This window comes from Phoca vitulina, unplaced genomic scaffold (genome assembly GCF_004348235.1).
Source record: "Phoca vitulina isolate PV1807 unplaced genomic scaffold, GSC_HSeal_1.0 scaffold44, whole genome shotgun sequence".
NCBI classification, from domain to species: domain Eukaryota; kingdom Metazoa; phylum Chordata; class Mammalia; order Carnivora; family Phocidae; genus Phoca; species Phoca vitulina.
The window spans coordinates 1,032,863-1,058,414 of NW_022589747.1; the positions used below are offsets into that span (position 1 = coordinate 1,032,863).

General features: G+C 48.8%; 1 protein-coding gene across 1 annotated transcript in view; it reads left to right on the forward strand.

Moving 5' to 3' along the window:
- ADCY1 (adenylate cyclase 1) overlaps positions 1-25,552 on the forward strand; it is a 92,320-nt gene that overhangs the window by 62,638 nt on the left and 4,130 nt on the right. The window contains exons 12-17 of the mRNA XM_032430455.1: positions 467-723; positions 999-1,125; positions 17,697-17,813; positions 18,394-18,540; positions 19,054-19,152; positions 25,107-25,221. Of these exons, the coding sequence (XP_032286346.1) occupies positions 467-723; positions 999-1,125; positions 17,697-17,813; positions 18,394-18,540; positions 19,054-19,152; positions 25,107-25,221 (862 nt within the window). The remainder of the gene's footprint in view (positions 1-466; positions 724-998; positions 1,126-17,696; positions 17,814-18,393; positions 18,541-19,053; positions 19,153-25,106; positions 25,222-25,552) is intronic.

The following is a 25,552-nucleotide window of genomic DNA, read 5'->3' on the forward strand; positions in this document are numbered from 1 at the left end:
CAGGAGGGAAGTGGGATTGGGAGTAACAGGGGGGAGGTGGGATGGGGAGTACGGGGAGGGAGGTGGGATGCGGAGTGCCGGGAGGGAGGTGGGATGGGGAGTAGCAGGGGGGAGGTGGGATGGGGAGTAGCAGGGGGGAGGTGGGATGGGGAGTACCAGGGGGGAGGTAGGGGAGGAGTAACAGGAGGGAGGCAGGGCTGCAGTAACAATAGGAGAGGGGCAGGAACACCCAGCGGGGGCTGGCGGTCTGGGGAGGATGGCAGGGGTCTCCTTCCCCCTGGCCCTGCCCACCCTGCTGTGAGGAGTCTGGAAGGCAGAGCAGGAGGGAGGGTCCAAGGCCTTCTGGTGGCACCTGGGGGCGCGGGTCCCCTGGGGGCGAGGGTCCGCAGCCAGAGGCTGTAGTGGGCTGGGGGTGGAGGGTGGGCTGGTCCTGAGCGGGCGTCTCCCTCCCCTCCGTCCCCTCCAGGTGGGCTGCCTGCCCTGGGCCTGGAGCTCCAGCCCCAACGGGTCCCTGGTGGTCCTGAGGCCTGGCGGCCGGAACGCAGTGCTGCCCGCCGCCCCCTGCGAGTCGGCGCCCCACGCCCTGCTCTGCGGCCTCGTGGGCACCCTGCCTCTGGCCATCTTCCTGCGGGTGTCCTCCCTGCCCAAAATGATCCTGCTCTTCGTGCTCACAACGTCCTACATCCTGGTCCTGGAGCTCAGCGGGTACACCAGGGCCTCGGGGTAGGTGCGCTCCCCCCACTGGGATACACCTGGCTGGTGTCGTGTGCGCCCGCTCGGGCTGCCTGTTCCTGTTTGCGCGTCAGGAAGCACACTGGTTCCGTGGCTTCTCCACGTGTCCATTTAGGGCCCGGTTCCAGCCAGGCCCTGGGTTTCCCGGCGAGACTGGCTTTAGCCCGGGTCTGTGGCAGGCGCTGCTGAGTACGGCGTCCAGGGGCAGGTGGGGCCGGGTCTGGCGTTCTCCGAGCTGACGAGGTTTCCTTCCTCGACCCGCACAGGGGCGGCGCGGTCTCCGGGCGCAGCTTCGAGCCGATCGTGGCCATCCTGCTGTTCTCGTGCACGCTGGCCCTGCACGCCCGGCAGGTGGACATCAAGCTGCGGCTGGACTACCTGTGGGCGGCACAGGCAAGATGCGCTCTCTCTGCTCCATGGAGGGGGGCGTGTGGCAAAGGGGCCCCTCGGGAGGGGAGTCAGGGCTCCTGTCTGGTCACCAGCTGGCGTGCGGGTGGAGCACGCAGTGCTGGGGCCGGGGAGTAGGACGGGGGCCGGGGAAGGCAGCGCTGGGGAGCAGGCGACCGCCTCGTGAGCCCTGCCTGACGGGCGCCAGAGTTTGGCGGTGTTTAGAGCAGTGAGTTCCCTGTCCCAAAGGCATTCTAGCTCTGGGGCGTGGTGCAGAGTGGCTCAGCCTTCCCCGGGCTGCATGTGACAGCGGGTCTCCGCAGGGTCGTGGCAGACTCCGGAAAACACTGACTCTTGCACCGTGCACCCCAGATTTAGTAGGTCTGCAGGTGGGGGAGGGCAGGAATCTCCATTATTACCAAGCACACTGGCAAATTCTGGCACAAGAGGCCTGAAGGGGGCTGAGGAGTGCAGATGTGGGAGCTGTCCCTGGGCCTCAGCCCCAGGGAGGGAGGGGACGACCACCAAAGGCTTGCACTGTGCACCTGCCGAGCGACCAGCACACAGGTGCACTTCTGGGCCCAGCCCAGGATGCGGGGCTGGTGTCTCTGGGAGCCCCTTGTCACCTGCTGTGTCCTCAGCCTTTGGACGGGGAGGCCATCTGGCTTTCTGGGCCAAGTTCAAACTCCGTCTGTGCAACGTGCAAACTTCCTGACCCTGGGCAGGTTGCTTCCGCTCGGCTTCCCCATCTAAACTTGGGGAGGCGGCGTGCCATAGAATGGAGACCCACAAGTGTTAGCTCTCAAGGGTTTTCTTATTCTGACGTATTAAGAAGCAGCTCTTTAGTGTCCAGGGCATTTAATAGTGTTTGTTCTCATAGCAGCCTTGCCCAGGGTGGGGCCTGCAGGTGGGGAACGGGGCACAGATGTGAGGGGCCCAGGCGGCGGGGACACGGCTGAGCCGGGATGACCAGGGGTCCGAGTGGTGTCCGGGGCAGGTGGGAGCATCCTCGTCCCAGGAGCCCCGTGGGCAGCCAGGGGCCCCGCCGGGGTCCAGGGCACAGGGATAGCCGCGGTCCGACCCCGGACAGGTGAAGCCCAGAGGACTGGGGGGGTGAGGGCGCCCACGCTGAAGAAGGCCATCTGCGTCATTCAGTCCAGCCGTTCAAGTGTTAATCCCTCCAGAGACCAGCAAAGACCCCCACAAACGATGTTCGCAGCCCTGTGGCCCGGTCCAGGTGACACGTAAAATGTTCCATCCCGGGGGGGATACGGTCACTGTAGTTTCCTACGCGGACAGGCTTGGTGGCGGGCCTGGCGCAGGGCAGGGGCTCAGTGCGGCTGCGCGGCCTTCGGACCCCGCCTTGCTCACCTCCGGGGACGTTCCACCTGCAGTGGCCAGTCTGATACTTGCTCTCTGGTGTCGTTAGCCTGGAAAAGACAGATTCGGGCTAAGGACGTCAGGGCGGGACGCATATTCAAGATCACGAAGGATGAATCTGTTACTTTGGGTAAACAAAAGAGGGAAGACGCGTGTGTGCACACGCACGCATATTCCACGTACATACGTGTATCTGTGCGTGTGTATACGCACACACATACGTACGCTGGGGAAAACACGGCTTAATTATTCTGTTTTACCTAACAGCCGCACTGAGGTAGAATTCAGGCTCCGCACAACTCGTTCCTGTAAAGGATACAGTTCAGTGGCTTTCGGTGTATTTACCGAGTTGGGCAAGCGTCACCACAGGGCTAGAACATTCGCATGTCCCCAGGAAGAACCCTGTGCCCATTAGCGGTCACTCTCTACTTCGGCCACCGCAACCCTGAGCAACAGCTGGTCTCCTTTCTGTCCCCGGGATGTGCCTGTTTCGGTCCTTCTCCACCCTGTGTGCTCAGTGTCTTCTCCGGGCAGTCCCCACCCCCGTGTGCTGGGGGACCCCTGCTTCTGAGGGGCCTGCCGCCCAGCGCCGTCTTCCCTGCACACCTGGATTCTGGAGTCGGGGGGGCAGAGGCCCCTGAGATGCTGAGCCCCTTGGCCCCCTGTCCGTGGGGCTGGGACACGTGGGCTGGGCTGTGTGGACAGTGCCGGCCCAGAGTCCCCCTGCAGACTGGGGAACACCCCTGATTCTGGCTCCCCCCCTCAAGGGACTGGGCTGCCACTGTCGTCCCGCATGACAGCCTGACCACAGCCCAGGTGAGGTCAGGGGCGCTGAAGACCCTGGCGGGTATCGGGCAACCCCGGGCTGGTGCAGTGCCTGGGGGCCACCAGACAAGACTCACGGCCTGCAGCCACGGGACACGGCCAGCCCTCAGTGACATGCGGGAAGGGACCCAGCTGTGCTCTCCCTGCTCCTGCGGACGCTCCGCACTGACCAGAACTGCTGAAGAAGGTGCAGGGGGCCTGTTGGCCGAGCCCTCCGGGAGGTCTCGGGTCCGAGTAGAAGCCAGAGCCGACGGCTGCATACGTGGGCTCCCAGAAGGGAGGCCTGACCGCGGCCGTTTGCCAAAACCTTGCCAGGTAGCAGAGAACAGCCTCTTTTGTGGGCTGTGCTAAGGGACTTGGTCTTGTCTGGCTCCGGCTGGCTCTCCAGGGTGACCGGGCCGGCAGGTCCCCGGAGATGCCCACCCCGTGGTCAGCTGGCCCCTCTGGTTTCTGATCTTTGAGCTGTGAATAGCTACTCAGAGCTTGAGAAGAACAGAGTCAGGGTGAGCCGGAGAGCCGGGCTGGACCCCAGACCTGGGGGTGTGCCAATCTGGGCCCCCAGCCTGTCCACCAGACACCTGCTCCGCGGCTACCCTCACGGACGGAGGCCGAGGCGGCTTTTGCTCTCATCTGGGCTCCCAAGCACTCTTCTTGGCATCGGCGTCCCTTTAACCGTTGGTAAGCCTGGGGGTTGATCCTGCCCTGAGGTCCTCCACCGCCAGCACCCCGTTCCATGCCCGGCCCCCACCTCCAAGTGAGCTTTCCAGAGACTTCGGTGCCAGAGAAACCTCCCCCACATTGCGTGTAGGGTTGCCTACACACAACACACTGACATGTTTTTCCAAGGATCTGTAACGAGAAATGCCACATCACTTTCCCGTAAACCCAGCAAAACAAGGCAATCTCTAGACTTTGCCCGTTTGCCCCCCGGGCACGTCAGCCTGTCTTGCCCACCACGGTGCCTCACACTGCTGTGAGATGGCCAGGCCGGAGCTGGGTGGGGGTTAACTATGTACAGAGCCCGGGCTGGCCTCATGAACCTGCATACTCAAGCTTGCCTCTTCTCGGTGGCCCTCACAATGCTTCTGTCCAGAGCGGTGTTTTCCTTGGGCTCGCCAGATGACCATGACGCCAACTGTAGTTTTGATGATCATAGAGCAGCTGATGTCTGTACCAGTGAATGCTTGACTCAGGAGGGTGATTCCCATCGGTGCTGGCGCCATATTGGTGGCGCTCCGAGGGAAGGCGGCCCAGCGTGGGCTTGCCTGTGACGTAGGAACGGTTCTATGTATTGTTGGATTCACTGTGCCAGAATTTGGTAAGAATATTTGCATCCCCATTCATGAATGTTGTCGTTCCATAGTCTTGTAGGCCAGACAAGGCCTAGAGGTCAGAGTGAAGCAGGCCTCAGGAGTGTTCCTTCCTTTTTGGGTTTCCAGAAGAATTCGTAGAGTTGGTACCATTTCTTCCTCAGATGTCTGGCAATGTGAAGCCCTTGGGCTTGGATTTGTATGTATGTATTTAGAGTGGGAAGGTTTTAACTAAAATCAGTTTTTCTAAAGATAAAGGGTTATCAGGTTTTCCATTTCTTTTTGAGGTATCTTTGGAAATTTGTGTCATTCCCTGAACGTTGTTCATTCTATCATCATGACATTGTTTATACCATTCTCTTCTTACCCCTTTACCATTTATCGGATTTGTGGTGACGTCCCCTTTCTTCTGCTGAGGTAGGATTGTGTAGACTTTTTTTTTTTTTTGATCAGTGTGACAAGAAGTTCATACATTTATTGATCTTCTCAAGAAACAGCTTTTGGTTTTACTGATTTTTCTCTGTTATTTTTGAGTTTCCCATTTCACTGGATTCCACTCTGATCTTTCTTTTCCTCTGATGACTTTGGGTTTAATTTACTCTTATTTTCTAGTTTCTAAAGATGATTTGTATCTTCTCTGACTCAGGGTTTTTTTTTTTTTTTATCCATTTTCCTCCAAGTGCTGCTTTAATCCCACAAATTTTGACATTATATGTCATTTCATTTTCCTTTGGTTTGAAGAACTTTCTGAGTTTCTTTTCTAAGTTCTTCTTTGGACCAAAAGTTATGAAGAAATACATTCTTTTGTTGAAGATTTCCCAGAGATCTTTCTGTTATTGACTTCTACTTAGTTATACTGTGGTCAGAGATGATGCTTCGTGTGCCTTGAATCTTTTTACATGTCTTGAGAATTCTTGTATTGTCCATGCTCCATTCTGTCGCTGTTGGGTGGTATGTTTTTTAAATGTCAATGACGTCAAGCTGGCTGAGACCATTCATCGGTCTCCTATGCCCTTACAGATTTTCTGCCCAGACAGTCTACCAATTTTTGAGAGAATGGTGTTGAAATCTCCCACTATACCTGTGGACAGAATTTTGTACAGTTCTATCAGTTTTGCTTCATGTATTTTGGCCATCTGTTATTAGGTGCATAATAAAGGTTTAGGATTATGTCCTCTTGGTAAGTTGAAACTTGGATCCCCCTTATCACTATGGAAAGAGCTGCTTTTCCCAGGTAATGTTTCCTGGCTCTGCAGTCTACTTTGTGCGATATTATATAGGTAATCCAGCTCCCATTATATATTTTTTCCATCATTTTACTTTTAACCTATTGATGTCTTTTGACTTAAAGTGGATTTCTTACAAGCAACATAAAATTGGACCTTGCCTTCTTGATTTTTTTTTTTTAAAGATTTTATTTATTTATTTGACAGAGACAGAGACAGCAAGAGCAGGAACACAAGCAGGGGGAGTGGGAGAGGGAGAAGCAGGCTTCCCGCTGAGCAGGGAGCCCGATGTGGGACTCGATCCCAGGACTCTGGGATCATGACCTGAGCCGAAAGCAGCCGCTTAACGACTGAGCCACCCAGGCGCCCTGGACCTTGCCTTCTTATCCAGTTTATAAATCTCTGCCTTTTTAATTGAGCTATTCAGAACATTTACAATTAATGTGATTACTGATGCAGCTGGATTTTTTTTTGTTTTTTTTGTTTTTTTTGTTTTTTTTTTAAATTTTTTATTGTTATGTTAATCCCCATACATTACATCATTAGTTTTAGATATAGTGTTCCATGATTCATTGTTTGTGCATAACACCCAGTGCTCCATGCAGAACGTGCCCTCCTCAATACCCATCACCAGGCTAACCCATCCTCCCAACCCCCTCCCCTCTAGAACCCTCAGTTTGTTTTTCAGAGTCCATCGTCTCTCATGGTTCTTCTCCCCCTCCGATTCCCCCCCCTTCATTCTTCCCCTCCTGCTACATTCTTCTTCTTTTCTTTCTTGACATATATTGCATTATTTGTTTCAGAGGTACAGATCTGAGATTCAACAGTCTTGCACAATTCACAGCACTTACCAGAACACATACCCTCCCCAGTGTCCATCACCCAGTCACCCCATCCCTCCCACCCCACCCCCCACTCCAGCTACCCTCAGTTTGTTTCCTGAGATTAAGAATTCCTCATATCAGTGAGGTCATATGATACATGTCTTTCTCTGTTTGACTTATTTCGCTCAGCATAATACCCTCCAGTTCTATCCACGTCGTTGCAAATGGCAAGATCTCATTCCTTTTGATGGCTGCATAATATTCCATTGTATATATATACCACCTCTTCTTTATCCATTCATCTGTTGATGGACATCTTGGCTCTTTCCACAGTTTGGCCACTGTGGACATTGCTGATGCAGCTGGATTTTAATCTTTTATCTTGCTGTCTCCTATTTGTCCCAACTGCCCATCTAGTCTTTGTGTTTTTTTTTTCCTCTTTTTCTGCCTGTTTTGGGTTATTTTTATTATTCTATTAAAATATAAAATAATCTTTATTATTCCATTAATAATTATTATTGGTTATTTATTAATGATAATTATTATTATTAATTCATTTATCTCCCTAGCTCTCTCTCTCTTCCTCTTTTTATTACCTGCAATTCTTTGTTGTATTCTTTCTTTTTTTTTAGTTTTAAATAGAAACTTTAAGTTTTTATTTAAATTCCAGTTGGTTAACATATATTGTAATATTACTATTTCAAGAGTACAATTTAGTGATTCATCACTTACACATAACACCCAATGTTCATCACAACAGACGCCCTCCTTAACCCATTGCCCTGCTCACCTCCCCTCTAGCAACCCTTGGTTTGTTCTCTATAGTAAAGAGTCTGTTTCCTGGTTTGCTTCTCTCTCTTTTTTCCCCTGCTATGTTCATCTGTTTTATTTCTTAAATTCCACATATGAATGAAATCATATGGTATTTGTCTTTCTCTGATGGACTTATTTCACTTAGCATAATACTCTCTAGTTCCATCCATGTCGTCATTACAAATGGCAAGATTTCATTCTTTTTGATGACTGAGTAATATTCCAGTGTGTGTGTGTGTGTGTGTGTGTGTGTGTGTGTGTGTGTGTATCACATCTTCTTTATCCATTCATCTGTTGATGGACATCTGGGCTCTCTCCACAGTTTGGCTATTGTTGATAATGCTGCTATAAACAGGTACATGTATCCCTTCAAATCAGTGTTTTTGTGTTCTTTGGGTAAATACCTAGTGGTGTGATTGCTGGATCATAAGGTAGTTCTATTTTAACTTTTTGAGGAATCTCCATACTGTTTTCCAGAGTGGCTGCACCAGTTTTCATTCCTACCAACAGTGCAAGAGGGTTCCTCTTTCTCTGCATCCTCACCAACATCTATTCTTTCCCGCATTGTTAATTTTAGCCATTCTTACAGGTGTGAGGTGGTATCTTATTGTGGTTTTGATTTGCATTTCCCTGATAAGGAATGATGTTGAGCATCTTTTCATGTCTCTATTAGCCATCTGTATGTGTTCTTTGGAAAAATGTGTATTCATGTTTTCTGCCTATTTCTTAACTGGATTATTTGTTTTTTGGGTGTTGAGTTTGATAAGTTCTTTATAGATTTTGGATACTAGCCCTTTGTCAGATATGTCTTTTGCAAATATCTTCTCACATTCTATAGGCTGCCTTTTAGTTTTGTTGATTGTTTCCTTTGCTGTGCAGAAGCCTTTTATCTTGATGAAGTCCCAGTAGTTCATTTTTGCTTTTATTCTCTTGCCTTTGAAGACATGTCTAGCAAGAAGTTGCTGTGGCCAAGAGGTCAAAGAGGTTGCTGCCTGTGATGTCCTCTAGGATTTTGATGGATTCCTGTCTCCCATTTAAGTCTTTCATCCATTTTGAATTTATCTTTGTGTATGGTGTTAGAAAGTGCTCCAGTGTCATTCTTCTGCATGTGGGTTGTCCAATTTTCCCAACACCATTTGTTGAAGAGACTGCCTTTTTTCCACTGGATATTCTTTCCTGCTTTGTTGAAGATTAGTTGACCATAGAGTTGAGGGGCCGTTTCTGGGTTTGTTGAGAGTTTTTATCATGAAAGGATGCTGTATTTTCTCAAATGCTGCTTTTTCTGCATCTATTGAGAGGACCATATGGTTCTTGTCCTTTCTTTTATTAATGTGGTGTATCACGTGGATTGATTTGCAAATATTGAATGACCCTTGCAACCCAGGAATAAATCCCACTTGATCGTGGTGAATGATTCTTTTAATGTACTGTTGGATCGGATTTGCTAGGATCTTGTTGAGAATTTTTGCATCCACGTTTGTCAGGGGCATTGGCCTGTAGTTCTCCTTTCTAGTGGGGTCTTTGGTTTTGGAATCAAGGTAATGCTGGCTTCATAGAATGATTTTGGAAGTTTTCCTTCCATTTCTATTTTTTGGAACAGTTTGAGAAGAATAGGTATTAACTCTTCTTTAAATGTTTGGTAGAATTCTCCTGAGAAGTCATCTGGCCATGGACTTTTGTTTGTTGGGAGATTTTCGATTACTGATTCCATTTCTTTGCTGGTTATCGGTCTGTTCAAGTTTTCTATTTCTTCCTGTTTCAGTTTTGGTAGGCTATATGTTTCTAAGAATTTATCCATTTCTTCCAGGTTGCCCAGTTTATTGGCATATAATTTTTCATAATATTCTCTTATAATTGTTTGTATTTCTGTGGTGTTGATTGTTATTTCTCCTCTCTGATTTGTGATTTTTGTTTATTTGGGTCCTTTCTCTTTTCTTTTTGATAAGTCTGGCTAGGGGTTTATCGATTTTATTAATTCTTTCAAAGAACCAGCTCCTGGTTTCATTGATCTGTTCTACTGTTTTTTTTTTTTGTTGTTGTTTGTTTGTTTCTATATCATTTATTTCTGTTCTAATCTTTATTATTTCCCTTCTACTGCTGATGTTAGGCTTTATTTGCTCTTCCTTTTCTAGCTCCTTTACATATAAGGTTAGGTTGCATATTTGAGATTTTTCTTACTTCTTGAGGTAGGCCTATATTGCAATATACTTCCCTCTTAGGACTACCTTTGCTGCATCCCAAAGGTTTTGGACTGTTGTGTTTTCTTTTCATTTGTTTCCATGTATTTTTTATTTATTCTTTAATTTCCTGGTTCACCCATTCATTTCTTTTTTTTTAAAGATTTTATTTATTTATTTGAGAGAGAGCGAGCGCAAGTGCAAGTACAAGCCTTGGGGGAGGGACAGAGGGAGAGGGAGAGGCAGACTCCCTGCTGAGCAGGGAGCCTGATGCAGGGCTTGATCCTAGGACCCTGGGATCATGACCTGAGCCGAAAGCAGACGCTTAACCAACTGAGCCACCCAGGCACCCACCATTCATTCTTTAGTAGGATGTTCTTCAATCTCCATGTATTTGTGGCCTTTCCAAATTTTTTCTTATGGGTGACTTCAAGTTTCATAGTGTTGTGGTTGGAAAATATGCATGGTATGATCTCAATCTTTTTGTACTTGCTGTGGCCTGATTTGTGATGTGATCTATTCTGGAGAAACTCCCATGTGCACTTGAAAAGAATGTGTGTTCTGCTGCTTTAGGATGGAATGTTCTGAATATATCTGTTAAGTCCATCTGGTCTACGGTGTCATTCAAAGCCATTGTTTCCTTGTTGATTTTCTGCTTAGGTAATCTGTCCATTGCTGTGAGTGAGGTGTTGAAGGCCTCTACTATTTTTGAATTCTTTTATGTTTGTTATTAATTGATTTACATATTTGGGTGCACCCAAGTTGGGAGCATAAATATTTACAATTGTAGATCTTGATGGATAGATCCCTTTATTATGATATAGTGCCCTTCTTCATCTCTTGTTACAGTCTTTGGTTTAAAGTTTAGTTTGTCTGATACAAGTATGGGTACTCTAGCTTTCTTTTGGTGTCCAGTGGTTCTCCATCCCTTCACTTTCAGTCTGCAGGTGTCTTAAGGTCCAAAATGAGTCTCTTGTAGACAGCATATCAATGGGTCTTATTTTTTGTATCCATTCTGATATCCCATGTCTTTTAATTGGAGCATTTAGTCCATTTACATTCAGAGTAATTATTGATAGATATACATTTGGTGCCATTGTATTACCTGTAAAGTCTTGTTTCCAGAGATTTTCTCTGTTCCTTTTTAGTCTTTGTTGTTTTTGGTCTTTCTTTCCCACTCAGAGTGCCCTTTAGTATTTCTTGTCTGGTGGGTTTAGTGGTCATGAGCTCCTTTAGTTTTTGTTTGTCTGAGAAACTCTTTATTTCTCCTTCTATTCTGAATGACAGCCTTGCTGGATAGAGTATTCTTGGCTTTAGATTTTTCCCAATGAGCACTTTGAATATATCATGCCACTGTCTTCTGGCCTGCCGACTTTCTGTGGTCAGATCTGCTGTGAACCTGATTTGTCTTCCTTTGTAGGTTGGGTACTTCTTTTCTGTTGCTGCTTTTCAGATTTTTTCTTTATTTCTATATTTTGCAAATTTAACTATGATATGTCTTCGTGTTGGCCTGCTTTTGTTGATTTTGATGGGAGTTCTCGGTGCCTCCTGGATTTGCATGTCTGTTTCCTTCCCCAGATTAGAGAAGTTTTCAGCTATAATTTCCTCAAATAAACCTTCTGCCCCTTTTTCCCTCTCTTCTTCTGGGATTCCTATGATACGAATGTTATTATGCTTTATGGAGTCACTGAGTTTCCTGTCTACATTCGTGATCCAATATTTTTCTTTCCCTCTTTTCAGTTTCATTATTTTCCATAATTCTATCTTCTATATCACTTATTTGTTCCTCTGCTTTTTCCATCCTTGTAGTCATTACATCCAGTTGGTTTTGAATCTCAGGTATAGCATTTTTTATTTTGGTAAGACTAGGTTTTAGGTCTTTTATCTCTGCAGTAAGAGGCTCCCTGGTGTCTTCTCTGCTTTTCTCAAGCCCAGCTAGTATCCTTGTAATGGTTGCTTTAAATTCTGGATCAGGCATATTACTTATATCTGTTTTGATTAGACCCCTGGCCATGACCTTTCTTTGTTGTTTCCTTTGGGATGGATTCTTCTATCTTGGTATTTTGTCTAGGTATCTGGTCTTCTTCTCTGTGGTAGGAAAGCCTGGTACGTCTCCTGCTCCTGAAAGTAGTGGCTTTGTGAAGAAGAGGTCATATAGTGTCCGGAGCCTGGCGCGTCCGGAAGTGTCTCTAGTGTGTGTTGCATGCCCTGTGCTGTGGTGTTTTGGCCGCTCTGTCCTTCAGACCAGTCGTGTGCAGAGGCTCTCCTTGCCTGTAGTGGGCAGTGTCTGGACCTTGTCCAGTGTTGGGTGAGTTTTAACTAGGTGTGCTTTGTTGTGCTTGTTAAAAGAGATTAGATCCTGTTTCCACTAGAGCTGAAGCTTTGCAGCACTCCGTGGTCAGTAGATGTGGTGCATGCAGGGGGTTTGTGATAATCCTCTGGGGGAAGGACCCACTGTTCTGGTTCTCAGGGACACTTGCCCAAGAAAAGCAGCACCTGCAGAGCACAGGGGGGCGGGGCTTGGTTTGGGCTGTCACTGTCGGCGCTGGTGCTGCTTACTGAAGTTAATTTATGCTGAGGGGCGGAGGAAAGAAATGGCGCCCATCGGTTCTTTTGTCCCCAGAGAGAGGCAATGCCGCCTCTCCCACATGTGCTCCAAGAAGGGGGAATTATCTGTCCCTGTGTGTCCCAGGGGATCCTCAAATTGTGCCGTCTGCTCTGGGGCTCTCCACCCTCCTTCCCCACAGGAGCATTGCAGTGCCCACCAGGCTCCACACTGGCCACACTGTGGACCTTAGAACTCCAGTCTTTGAACCCCGCTGGTTGTAAAATCTCACAAAAACCAGCCTCACCTGTTTTCCCAGTCAATGGCTTTGAGAAATTGTTCTCCTTATGCGTAACCCTGTGCGCTCCTCTCTCTCGCCTGTCTCTGGGACCAGGGCTTCTTTCCCTCTGCAGTACCCACATCTGTTTCTCCCCCAAACCATATCTCCCCATCTCCTACCTTCCATGATGTGGCCTCTTCCTCCCTTTCGTTGTGCAGTTTGTTCTGTCAGTCTTCAGATCAATTTTTTGGGTATTCAGAATGATCTGATATTTATCTAGCTGTGGTTGAGGGACGAGGTAGGCAGAGGGTCCTCCTACTATTCCGCCATCTTAGCTCCTCCCCAGGTGGATTATTTCAGTGGGTACTTATCACTGTCTTCAGCTGATGGTATTCTACCTTGCAACAGCATACATATTTCTCCCATCTTTTTTGGTATTGACATCATAGATTTTATTTGTACATATATTATAACCCCCAAAATATATTTTTCCATCATAAACACTTAACTATGTTTTAAAGATATCTTACGAGAAGAAATTGTATTTTTTTTTAAAGATTTTATTTATTTGGCAGAGAGAGACACAGCGAGAGAGGGAACACAAGCAGGGGGAGTGGGAGAGGGAGAAGCAGGCTTCCCACGGAGCAGGGAGCCCGATGAAGGGCTCGATCCCAGGACTCTGGGATCATGACCTGAGCTGAAGGCAGACGCTTAATGACTGAGCCACCCAGGCGCCCCAGAAATTGTATTTTTATGTACCCACATAGCTGTGATTTCTGGTGCTTTTCGTTCTTTGGTGAAGATCCAGGTTTCCATCTGGTATCTGCCTTTTTCCTGAAGGACCACCTTTAACATTTCTTCCAAGTCTGTTGGGAATTTGTTCTTTCATCTCTTGTGTGTCTGGAAAGGTTTTATTTTGCCTTCATGATCGAAAGATACGTGTGCTGAGGATAGGACTGTAGGTTGATGATCTTTTTCCCTTTCATACTTTAAAGACGTTCTCTCTCTCCTGTCTGGCATTGCTTCCAGCGATTCCTTGGCTACCATCTTTCTGTGTGTAACGTTTCTTTGTATCTGGTGGCTTTTGAAGATTTTCCCTTTATCCCTGGTTTTAAGTGGCTTGATTGTGAGGTACCCTGGTGTCGTTTTTTGCTTGAGGTTTGTGGAGCATCTTGGATCTGTGGGTTTATGGTTTCCATTAAATTTGGGAAACTTCCATCCCTTATTTCTTCTGATCTTTTTCTGTCTCTCTCTCTCCTTCAGGGGCCCTGCCTGTGCATGCATTAGGCCCCTGGAAGGGGTTCCACACCTCATTCATGCTCTGTGCATGCTCTGCTGCTCCCTCTTCTCAGTGCCTTCCATGTTTGGTGCTTTTCACTGCTGTTTTCACGTTTCACGTTTATCCTCGTTTCTGCTGCAATACTTAGTCTTCCGTAATCCCACCCATGCATTTCCCATCTCAGATTTTGTAGTTTTCATTTTCAGAACTTTGATTTGGGTCTCTTTCATATCTCCTCTCTCTCTACTTACCATGTTTCCTCCAGCTTTTTGAATGAATCATCTAACTCAGCCCACTGACTGCATGCCTGCAGATCAATATCAACTGATTTGTTTCCCTCTTCGTTATGAGCTATACTTCTCGCTTCTCTGTATCTGCTAGTTTTTAGTTAGATGTTGGGCATTGTGAATTTTAGTTTCTGGGGGCTGAGTATTCTTGTATGCCACAAATATCACTTTGATCCCTTTTTGGGGACCTAGATAAGTTCAGGTTGAGGGCCTGAATAGAACAAAAAGGCAAAGGAAAATTTCACCCCTCCTGCTGGACGGTTGAGCTGGGATGTTGGTCTTCTGACCTCAGTTCCCCTGGTTCTCAGGCCTTTGGGTTTGGACGGGAACCACCACTGGCTCTCCTGGGCATCCAGCTTACAGAGAGCAGAGGGTGGGACTGCTCAGCCTCCATGATCTCATGAGCCACATCCTGGTAATAAATCTCTTCTTGTGTCTGCACGTGTCCTGTTGGTTCTTTTCTTGAGGACTCTAGTGCAGCATCAGCAGCTCTGTTCATGGTGAGTGTTCTGGAAATCAAGAAATGCACTTTCCTACTATTTGCAGTATGAGCTGGCAGTGGCCATCTGCCTCCGGCCACATGTCACTTCCGGGGGAGGCAGGGACGTCACTTCCCAGGCTGAGTGTGACCAGCTGTTCATTTTGAGTGAGCACGTCCTTGATTCCAGGTGCTAGGAGGGGTGTGCTGGTCTAGTTGGTTAGATAAAGAGTCTTGGCAGCACTCTGTGGGGGTCATGGTGACAGTCACTGCACACACAGCCCACCGGTCATCTGTGTCAGCAGATCCGGGACTTGTCAGGTAATGCTGTTTTGTTTTGTTCTGTTTATGGAGAGACCGTGCCCCCAGTCCGTGAGCCCTTCTCAGGTGCCACGTACCTGTCTGTAGGTGCACCCCAGGAAGTAATTTCTGAGATGTCCGCTCCTACATTCTGTCCCTTAATGTCCCAGGTCAGATTCTGACGTATGAGAAGGGAAATGCCTTTTGAAACAAGTTCCACTGCAGAGGGAACAGCTTGAAAATGGGGTGTTGTTGGGGGCGCCTGGGTGGCTCAGTCATTAAGCATCTGCCTTTGGCTCAGGTCATGATCCCAGAGTCCTGGGATCGAGCCCCATGTCGGGCTCCCTGCTCAGTGGGGAGTCTGCTTCTCCCTGCTCGTGCTCTCTGTTGCTATCTCTGTCTCTCTCTCTCAAACAAATAAATAAAATCTTAAAAAAAAAAAAAAAAGAAAATGGGGGTGTTGGTCGTGTCTCTCATGTGGTGACAGGAATTGTGTATGTCACCTACACCAGCTCTTTCTCACCAATACTTAGGGTTTCTTGGTTGGTAGGAAAATCTCATGAACAGAGAATTTCAGCAGGTTTTCATCGTATTTGTTAAAAATACAATAATACAACTCCTTCTGCTTAATTTGTAAGAAGATGGACATTTATCCATCACATGTAATGTAAACGTGGATGGATTAAAAAACAGAATGATTTTTTGCTACTGATGGGCCATCAATGTCGGCGAATTCTAAGTCAGTTGAAAGACACTGAACTTAGAACCAAAGCTTTTGATCACAAAGTGATAAACCAAGATTATTTATTTTACAACGTTGAAGTGCCTTCACTTACATTGCTTTCTTTAAAGGATCCTTAACACTAATGATATTTGGGGGAGAGCAAAATTTTTAGTGCCATTAACAAATAAAACTGCTCTCTTAAAAATATTGACTTCCTCTTTATCTTACCCTGCAAAAGACTTTCTTTTGTGTCTGTCAGGGCACATGCGTTGAAAGGTAATGAATCGCACGCGTCCTAGGAGAGGTTCCCGGCTTCCTTCTGGTGTTTCCCTTTCTCCCACAGCTGCGGCCTCCCTCCTGCAGAGGCTGGCTCGTCTCCACCGGGTCTTGGAGCTCCTGGGCTCCTTCTCCCATGCCCCACCCCCCACCGCTGCCTGACTGCACGCTGTGAGGAGGAGGATGAAGCCCATCCTGTTGCCAGGCTCCTCGATAACTCATGGTCCTGTGGCCTGCCCATGGTCGTTTCCCTAGCACGGTGCCCAGAGGGGACCCAGGGCTGCTGGCTGGGCCCCTCATCCGGGCTGCGCTGTCCCCTGTGCTCCAGGCGTCCTCGTCCTCATGCTGGTGTCTGCAGCTCTGTCTCTGGGAGTTACCCCTTCCCACTTTAACTGGTGGAAATCGTACTGAATTAACAGGAACGGACAATTCCAGGCTTAGTAGGTAGCACACGCTCTCCTAACCCTTGATAAGTAAGACCCTGAAATGGAGGGTTTTCCATCCATTTTACGACGAGGAAGCTGGCCATGAAGCGGGACCGGACTGGGGAAGGGTGCCTCCAAACCGCAGCTTTGACGGACAGGCTGCAGGCTGCCAACAGGCATCCCTGTGTCCCCGTCGTCACTGCCAGAGGCCAGTGTCCACAAGGCTGAGGCAGCCCTAGAAATGTTCCCCAAGCTGCTCCTTTCTCCGGTCGGCCTGGGTGCCAGGTTTGGGAGCTAGGGTGAGTGACCGATGCCATCTGGTGGCTTCTGTCTCTAAGGGCTGGTGTGGCTGCCACAGGCCAGGGGGCATTGCCACTGGTTTCATTAGTCTGTGCAAAGGCCCTGTGGCTCAGAGGTCCTCCACCTGCCTAGCAGCATACCCTGGGAGGGCCCCCTTGGCCCACACCCCCTGCTCCAGGGAGTCTGCACTCAGCTGAGTCCTGTTGGTGCTGTATCTGTCCCCAACCCCAGGTCCCTGCAGGTCCCCCTATCTCAGTGCCCAGGACGTGAATGCTGCTGGAGGTGGGGAGATTCTAGAGGAAATGGGGTTGGCTGCCTGGCTTTGGGAGTCCTAAGTGACTGACAAGGCGGCAGGTGCCCGTGAATGTTCTGGGGCACATCGGAGGCTGCCTGGGGGCCAGCAGGACCTGGGAGCAGGCTCGTGTCTCAGCTGCTCCGGTGTCTGGGTCCCAGAAGGTGGTGGGGAGCATACCCCGGAAATGGGGTGAACCCCCCACTGTCTGTCCTTTGAAAGTTCCAGCTGATCAGGGTGGGGAATTCCTCAGAAATTCGTGGCTCCTCTGGGCCCCCATGAAGTTGGGATGCAGGGGCTCTGCCCGGGGAGGGGGCGTGGAGTGGACCCTGTGTAGACCATGGATCTGCACCCTTGCAGTCTTGTTCGGATGATTGGAAAGACCTGGGTGTTGTAGGAAAGGTGACTCATGGCACTGTGAACAGTGTGAGGCAGATGTCATTTAGAGCCATTGGGACAGGTGTGGCCCAGGCAAGTGGGGGCTTATCGCCGAGGAGCAGGTAGGGGTCGGCAGACAGAAAATCACCAAGGGGAAATGTCAGGGGTGAGGGGTCTGAGGGGTCTGACCTAACAGGCTTCCGGCTGAAGGCGGTGCAGGGCATTAGGTGTCACCTGGGAGTGAGAGGCTGACGAGCCCCGTCAGAGGTCCAGGGTGGGCGTCTAGCTGGACTCCTGGTTCTGCTGAGATCGGGTGATGCCCAGGCACTCAGACGCCCATGCAGGGCCTGGCTGGGAGGTGTCAGGGGTCCTGGTCGGCCTGGTCTGGGAGAGTCTGCCACAGGGGATGCTGAGCGAGGGGAAGAAGCCGAGTGGGTAACGGCGGGTCTGCCCCCCAGGCAGAGGAGGAGAGGGACGACATGGAGAGGGTGAAGCTGGACAACAAGAGGATTCTCTTCAACCTCCTGCCGGCCCACGTTGCTCAGCACTTCCTCATGTCCAACCCCCGGAACATGGTGAGTGTGCGGTACCTGCCTCCCGCTTCGCCAAGCCGGGCTGCTCTGGCGGGGCTCACAGGTCTGCGGCTGGAGGTCCCACCCAGAGGGACCCTCCCGTCACGTCTCTGCTTGAAATTGCAAAGCATGGCTGTTTCTGAGCCCTGGCCGCACCGAGGCTTGAGTGGGGCCCCCTCTGCCCAACCCTGGGCAGCAGGAGGCTCCAGGGGTGAGGAAGTCCCCACTCTTGGTCCCGGGAGAGAGCAGAGCATCTGTCACCCTGCATGGGGGGAGAATGGGCTTCATAAAGCCCGTGTTCAGGGCAGCCGGGTGGGTCTGAGCTTCCTAATCGCGGCGGCCACAGAGCAGAGCTCACACATGCCGACTCAGAAATAAAGAGGCTTGGTTAGCATTTTAGATCCTAAAGGCATGGGGCCCACGGCTCGGCCTGACCGGCTTTGACCGGAAGCTTCCAGGGCTTTGGGTTCATGGGGCTGGGTCCCGGGGCAGCTCAGAGCCCATGCATCCTTGCCTGCCGCCCTCCTCCCCTGCCCGCACCTGCTGTCCCCAGCGCTGCGGCTGACCTCACCTTTGCCCCCAGGACCTGTACTACCAGTCCTACTCGCAGGTGGGTGTCATGTTCGCCTCCATCCCCAACTTTGACGACTTCTACATCGAGCTGGATGGCAACAACATGGGGGTGGAGTGCTTGCGCCTCCTGAACGAGATCATCGCTGACTTTGACGAGGTGAGGGCCGCCCCTGAATGGTGCCCCACAACGTGGCGCATTCCCCCGCACACGGAACTGGGAGGAAGCCCGCGCATTCTGTCCCCTGGGGGGTCCAAAATGACCCTGACCGTGGAGGAGGGGCCTTTGCCGCCCGCAGGCTCTGAGTTCTGGCGGCGGGTGCTGACACCTGACTCCTACCCAGTACAGGCTGGCTTGCTGGCGGCCTCGCCTCCGGGACGGGTGGGCAGGAGCCTGGGGTCTGCACTAGCCCTGCTCCCTGCCCCGGGGCATCTCCTCCAGGGGAAGCCTGAGGTTGCTGCTGCAGGACAGGGTGCTCTGCATGGTCCCTCCTGGGCTCCTCTTCCCCACACCCTTGCTGGCACCCCTCAGCTCAGCCCAGACCTTGTCTAGTGCCCACAACAGAAGAGCTACACTGCTTCCCAGAACAGGCTTGTCCGCCCTGGGGTGGCTCCCACGGTGGCTTCTCTTGGATGTTATGTAACATTTAACTGTTTTGTGTTTTAAACAAAGCTCATGGACAAAGACTTTTACAAGGACCTGGAGAAGATCAAGACCATCGGGAGCACCTACATGGCTGCGGTGGGGCTGGCGCCCACAACCGGGACCAAGGTGAGTGCTGTCCGGGGTTTTGCTGCTCAGGGACTGGGTCTCAGCTCTGCCCCAAACTTCTCTGCGACTCTGGGCAGGTTCCCTGCTCTGAGCCCCAGTCTGCCCTAGCATTGGGTCAGGGCAGTGGCCTGTGGGCTGTCCATTCAGTGGCCAGCTCTCTCCAAACAGTCTCCCATGGAAAGTCAGCACCGAGGCCAGTCTCGGGGGCTTCCTCCGGCCCTGCCCTGCCCCACTGACCCTCCCCCACCAGCCCTGCCTCTTCCTCACTGGTCCTGCCCCCTTCCTACCAGCTGCACCCCAGTCCTGCCAGCCCAGCACCATGGAGTATTCCCCTTTCCCAATGCAGAATTGTGAATAAAGTCCTCAGATTAGCCCTAAAAAAAAGGCAGGAAAAGAACGGAAGATGTAAAAAAAGAAAATGCAATGAATGGAAAACAGTTATAAATACGGGAGATGCTAATTCAACTATTTCAATAATCACTTTAAATGTGAGTGTAAATATGCCAATTAAAGGAGACTGACAGAGTGGCCAAAAACACAAGACCCAACTAGGTTTGCCACAAGAAACACACTTAAAATATAAAGACAGAGATACCTTAAAAATAAAGGATGTAGAAGGAGGTACCATTCTAGCACTAATAAAACAAAGTTTAGGTAGCAATCTTAAGACAAAGCAAACTTCAGATCAAGGGAAATTATCAGACAGATAAAAAGGGAGACTGCAAAATGATAAAGGAGTTAATCCTCCGGAAGACATAAGAGTCTTTAACATGTATGCACCTAATAACAGTGGGTCAGAATATGCAAGGCAAAGCACAGATGGAACCGTGAGGAGGAATAGATGAACCCACTGTTATAGTTGGAGACTGCAACACCCTTCTCAGTAATTGGCAGATCCAGTGGGTTGTGCATCTGCAAAGATGGTTGAAGTGAACAACGTAATCAGGCACCTGGATAAAATTGACACCTACAGACAACTTCATGCAACAACAGCAGAACACACATTCTTCTCAAGCTCATGTGGAACATTTACCAAGATGGAGCACATTTTGGGCTGCAAAACACACCTTAAGAAGTTTTTTTTTTTTTTTAAAGATTTTATTTATTGAGAGAGAGAACACAAGTAGGCAGAGTGGCAGGCAGAGAGAGAGGGAGAAGCAGGCTCCCCGCTGAGCAGGGCGCCCGATGTGGGACTCGATCCCAGGACGCTGGGATCATGACCTGAGCCGAAGGCAGACGCTTAACCGACTGAGCCACCCAGGTACCCCCAAAACACATCTTAAGAAGTTTAAAACCACTGAAATCATATAAAGTGTGTTCTCAGACCAGAATGGAATTAAACTAGAAATCGATTGATGGGGAGATAATTGGAAAATTCCAAAATATTTGGAGATTAAGTAACGCTTATCTAAATGACACGAGTCAAAGAAGAAATCTCAGGAGAATTTAAAAAATGTTTTGAATGAAATAAAAATGAAAATACAATTTATCAAGGTCTGTGGAATGCAGCAAAAGCAGCCCTTAGAGGGAAATTTATATCACTGAAGTCCTATATTAGAAAAGAAGAGCAATCCAAAATCAATCCCCTATGCTCCCACTTTAGGAAACCACAGAAAGAACAATATAAACCTCTGGTAAGCATAGGGAGAAAAAAAATCAGAGCACAAATCAATGAAATTGAAAACAAGTAAGCACAAAAGAAAATCAATAATGGGGCGCCTGGGTGGCTCAGTCAGTTAAGCGTCCAACTCCTGATTTCGGCTCAGGTCACGATCTCAGGGTTGTGTGATCAAGCCCCGCGTTGGGCTCTGTGCTCAGTGTGGAGTCTGCTTGAGATTCTCTCCCTCTCTCTCTCCCCCTGCCCCTCCCCTTGCTCATGCAATAAATAAATAAGTAAATAAATAAATAAAATCTTTTTTAAAAAAGAAAATCAATGAAACTCAAATCTGGCTGTTTGAAAAATCAATAAAGTTGATAACCTCTATCCAGGCTAACTGAGAAAAAGAGAAAACACAAGTTACTAATATTAGAAATGGAAGTCAGGCCACTTGTACTGAACCAAAGGGTGAAAAGGTATGTTATGAACAACTCCGTGCCCACAAATGTGATCATTTCAATCAAATGGACCAATGCCCTGAAAGCCACAATCTACCAAAACTCAAACAAGGGGAAATAAAAAATTTTACCAGGCCCATATCTATTAAAGAAATTGAGTCAGTAGTTAGTAACCTTCCAAAACAGGAGTGGGCCCAGATGGGTTCACTGAACATTTAAGGAAGAAATTATACCCATTCTCTAAAATCTCTTCCAGAACGTAGAAGTTTCTTACTCATTTCTTTCTAACTCATTCTATGAGTCCATAGAGTACCACATAATAATATGAAATAATATGAAAACCAGATAAAGAAACTACAAGGAAGGAAAATCACAAGCCCATATTCCTCATGAGTAGAGATGAGTAAGTCTTCAACAAATATCAGCAGGTTGAAGCCAACATTGTATGAAAAGAACAATAGACCACAAAGAAGTTGGAATTAGATATCAAGATACCAAGAAAAATATAGCTTTTTTCTCTAAATGGTTAAAGATTTAATCTTCTAGTAGTATCCTACAGATTTGTTGTATATTAACTTTTTAAAAATTTACCATGAATTAATATTTTCTCCTCTAACACCTCTTAAATCTGTGTACTTTCATAGTTCAGAGAAAGCTGTTTTGTAATTTTTTAAACTCTTTGTAAAGGCTCTCTTGAGGCCTAGTATGGGGGTAATATTACATATGTGTTTTTTGAAAACTTTAATATAAAATAAACTCATTTTAGTAGTGAAAAAAAAAAGATATCAAGGCTGGGGCGCCTGGGTGGCTCAGTTGGTTAAGCGACTGCCTTCAGCTCAGGTCATGATCCTGGAGTCCCGGGATCGAGTCCCGCATCGGGCTCCCTGCTCAGTGGGGAGTCTGCTTCTCCCTCTCCTGCTCCCCCCTCTTGTGCTCTCTCTCTCTCTCTCTCAAATAAATAAATAAAATCTTTAAAAATAAATAAAATTAAAAAAGATATCAAGGCTGGTGCAACATTTCGAAGTGAGTTCATGAAATTTACTATATCAACAGGATAAAGAAGAGAAATCATATATGATCATGTCAATTAATTAATGCAGAACAATCATTTGACAACATCCAGCACCCATTCCTGCTTTTAAAAAAACACAACTGTGAGCAAACTCTACAAATAGAAACTTTGTCAACTAGGTAAAGAACATCTATAAAAACCCGGTAGTTTTCCACCATACTTGATGAGAAACAAAGCCTCCCCCTCAGATCAGGAGTGTGGCAAGAATGCCCCTTGTCATCACTCCTGTTTGACATTCGTACTGGAAGTCTTAGTGCAGTAAGACAAGAAAACGTAATAAAGGTACACAGACTGGGGAGGAAGAAATAAAACTGTCCCTGTTCACAGATGACATGATTATCTATGTAGAAAATAAAAAAGAATCCACAAAATGTCTATAATAAGCAACCATAGGAAGGTTGCAGGAAACAAGATTACCAAATAAGTCATTTCCCTACACACCAGCAATAAGCAAGTGGAATTTGAAATTAAAAACACAATGCCATTTATAGTAGCACCCCCAAAATTAAATACCAGGTACACGTTTAACAAAATAACTACAACAGTGTCTCTGTGAGGAAAACTAAAACTTTGATACAAGAAATCGAAGAAGATCTAAGTAAGTGGGAAGGTAATGTTCCTCTGAGCACAGGAAGACTCATGGTCGAGAGGTCAGTTGTCGCCAATTGATCTTAAAGATTTACACAATCCCACTCAAAAGTCCAACAGTTTATTTTGTGGTGTTGACCAACTGATCCTAAGTTTACATGGAGGCAAAAGACCCAGAGTCAGTTAACACAGTACAGTAGAAGCAGAACGGAGCTGGAGGCTGGCACGACCGACTTCAAGGTCACCTAGATAGGGTGAGGTGGGGGAGGAACAGACGGCTAGATCAGTGGAACGGAATAGAGAGCCAGACATAGACCCTTATCAGTAGAGTCAACAGATCTTTGACGAAAGAGCAAATGGAGCAAAGGTAGCCGACAACACACAGCTGGGACATTGCACATCCGTCTATATTTAGCAGAATGTTAACGCAAGATGTGTTAAATTAACTTATAATGGATCGTAGACCTCAATGTAAAAGGCAGACATATTAAACATCTAGAAGATAGCATAAGAAAGATCTAGGTGCCCTTGGGTTTGGTGATGAGTTTTTAGATACAACACCAAAAGCACGATCCACGGAAGAAAACATCGTTATGTTGGATGTAATTAAGAATCTAAAATTCTGTGTGGGAGATACTATAATGAAAAGACAATCCACAGGCTGAGGGAAAAATCTTTGTAAACCACTCTCTGATAAAGGACTTGGATCTAAAATATACAAAGAACTCCTGGGGCACCTGAGTGGCTCAGTCGGTTAAGTGTCCGACTCTTGAGCTCAGCTCAGGTTTTGATCTGAGGGTTGCGAGTTCAAGCGCCACACTGGGCGTGGAACCAACTTAAAAAAATAAAATAAAAACAAAATATACAAAGAACTCTTAAAACTGAACAATAAGAAAACAGACAATCTGATGAAAAAGTGGGCAAAAGATCTGAACAGACCTCTCGCTGAAGAAGGAACACACGAGACGTAAGTGTAGGGAGAAGCTTCGTATTACGTGTTCTGGGGAAATGTAAATTAAGACAACGAGACACCACTACACACTGATCAGAACGGCCAACATCCAGAACCTGGAGGACACCCAGCGCTGGCAAGGTGTTCCCTCTCCTGCTTGTGTTCCCTCTCTCGCTGTGTCTCTCTCTGTCAAATAAATAAAAATCTAAAAAAAAAAAAAAGATTTTATTTATTTATTTGAGAGAAAGAGCACAGAGGGAGAGTGAGAGGGAGAAGCAGACTCCCCACTGAGCAGGGAGCTCGATGTGGGGCTCGACCCAGGACCCTGAGATCATGACCTGAGCTGAAGGCAGATACTTAGCCAACTGAGCCACCCAGGCGCCCCAGGAGCGGACAACTTATGTCCACAAAATATCTGACATGGATGTTTACGGCAGCTTTATTCATAATTGCCAAAGCTTGCAAGCAACCGTGATGTCCTTCATTGGGTGAACGGATAATGCACTGTGGTCCATCCGGACAAGGAGATGTTATTCAGCGCTAAAAAGGAATGAGCGATGACGCCATGGCAAGATGTGGAGGAAACATGAATGCATATTACGGAGGCAAGAAGCCAATCTGAAGAGGCTGATGCTGTAGGATTCCAATTATGGAAACTTCTGGAAGAGGCACGACTATGGAGACGATGGAAGGATCAGGGGTTGCCCGGGGGCTGGGGGGGGTTGTTGAACACGCGGGCGTGCAGGGGTGCAGTGAGGCTGCTCTGTGTTCTCCTACAATTGTGGGCGCACGAAGTTCTGCGTTCGTGGAAACCCACAGGACGTGCACACACACAGCGAAGCCTAATGCAAACTGCGCACTGCGGTTAACCGCCGTGCGTCACTGTGAGCGCTTCAGCGGTAAGGGAGGTCCCCCAGGAGGTGACCAGGAGGGGAACCGTGGGAGGGAGGGCAGCCGACGGGACTCTAACCAAGAGAAGAAAATTGCCCGATGTCCTTGTTTGGCACGAGAGAGGCCGTGAGAGCCGCACAAAGCAGCGGGGGCCACGGGCTCTGTGTGAGGGGACACTGGCCTGCCTACCTGTGCACCGAGGCTGCCCCCGCCCCTGCCGCAGGGGGTCCAGCCGTCGAGGGGCTGACGCCAAGCCTGCAGGCGGTGGGCGCACTTGTGCCTGGGGGCTCCGGTCCCTGATCCCGCGGGTATGGCAGGGCGCCTCCTGAGCGTCCCCGGCCCCCAGCCTTGCCCTTGCACCCCCAAACGTGGTAACCCCTGTCTGCTCGTGCGCAGGCAAAGAAGTGCATCTCCTCGCACCTCAGCACGCTGGCGGACTTCGCCATCGAGATGTTCGACGTCCTGGATGAAATCAACTACCAGTCTTACAACGACTTTGTGCTCCGCGTCGGTATGTGGCTCCCGGCGGTGGCCACTGAGGCCAGCACCCTGCGCCCACCCCACCTTGGTCTCAAGGAGGGGGCGGGGACTCCCAGAAAGGGGCGGGGCCTCGCAGTTAGGGGTGGGGCCTCCCAGATAGGGGTGGGGCCTCCCAGGAAGGAGGGCGGGGCCTCCCGGTTAGGGGCGGGGCTTCCGAGGAATGGGAGGGACCTCCCAGTAAGGGGGCGGGGCCTTCCAGATAGGGGCGGGGCCTCCCAGGAAGGGGAGGGTCCTCCCAGAAATGAGGGAGGGGCCTCCCGGATGGGGCGGGACCTCCCAGGAAGGAGGGCGGGGCCTCCCAG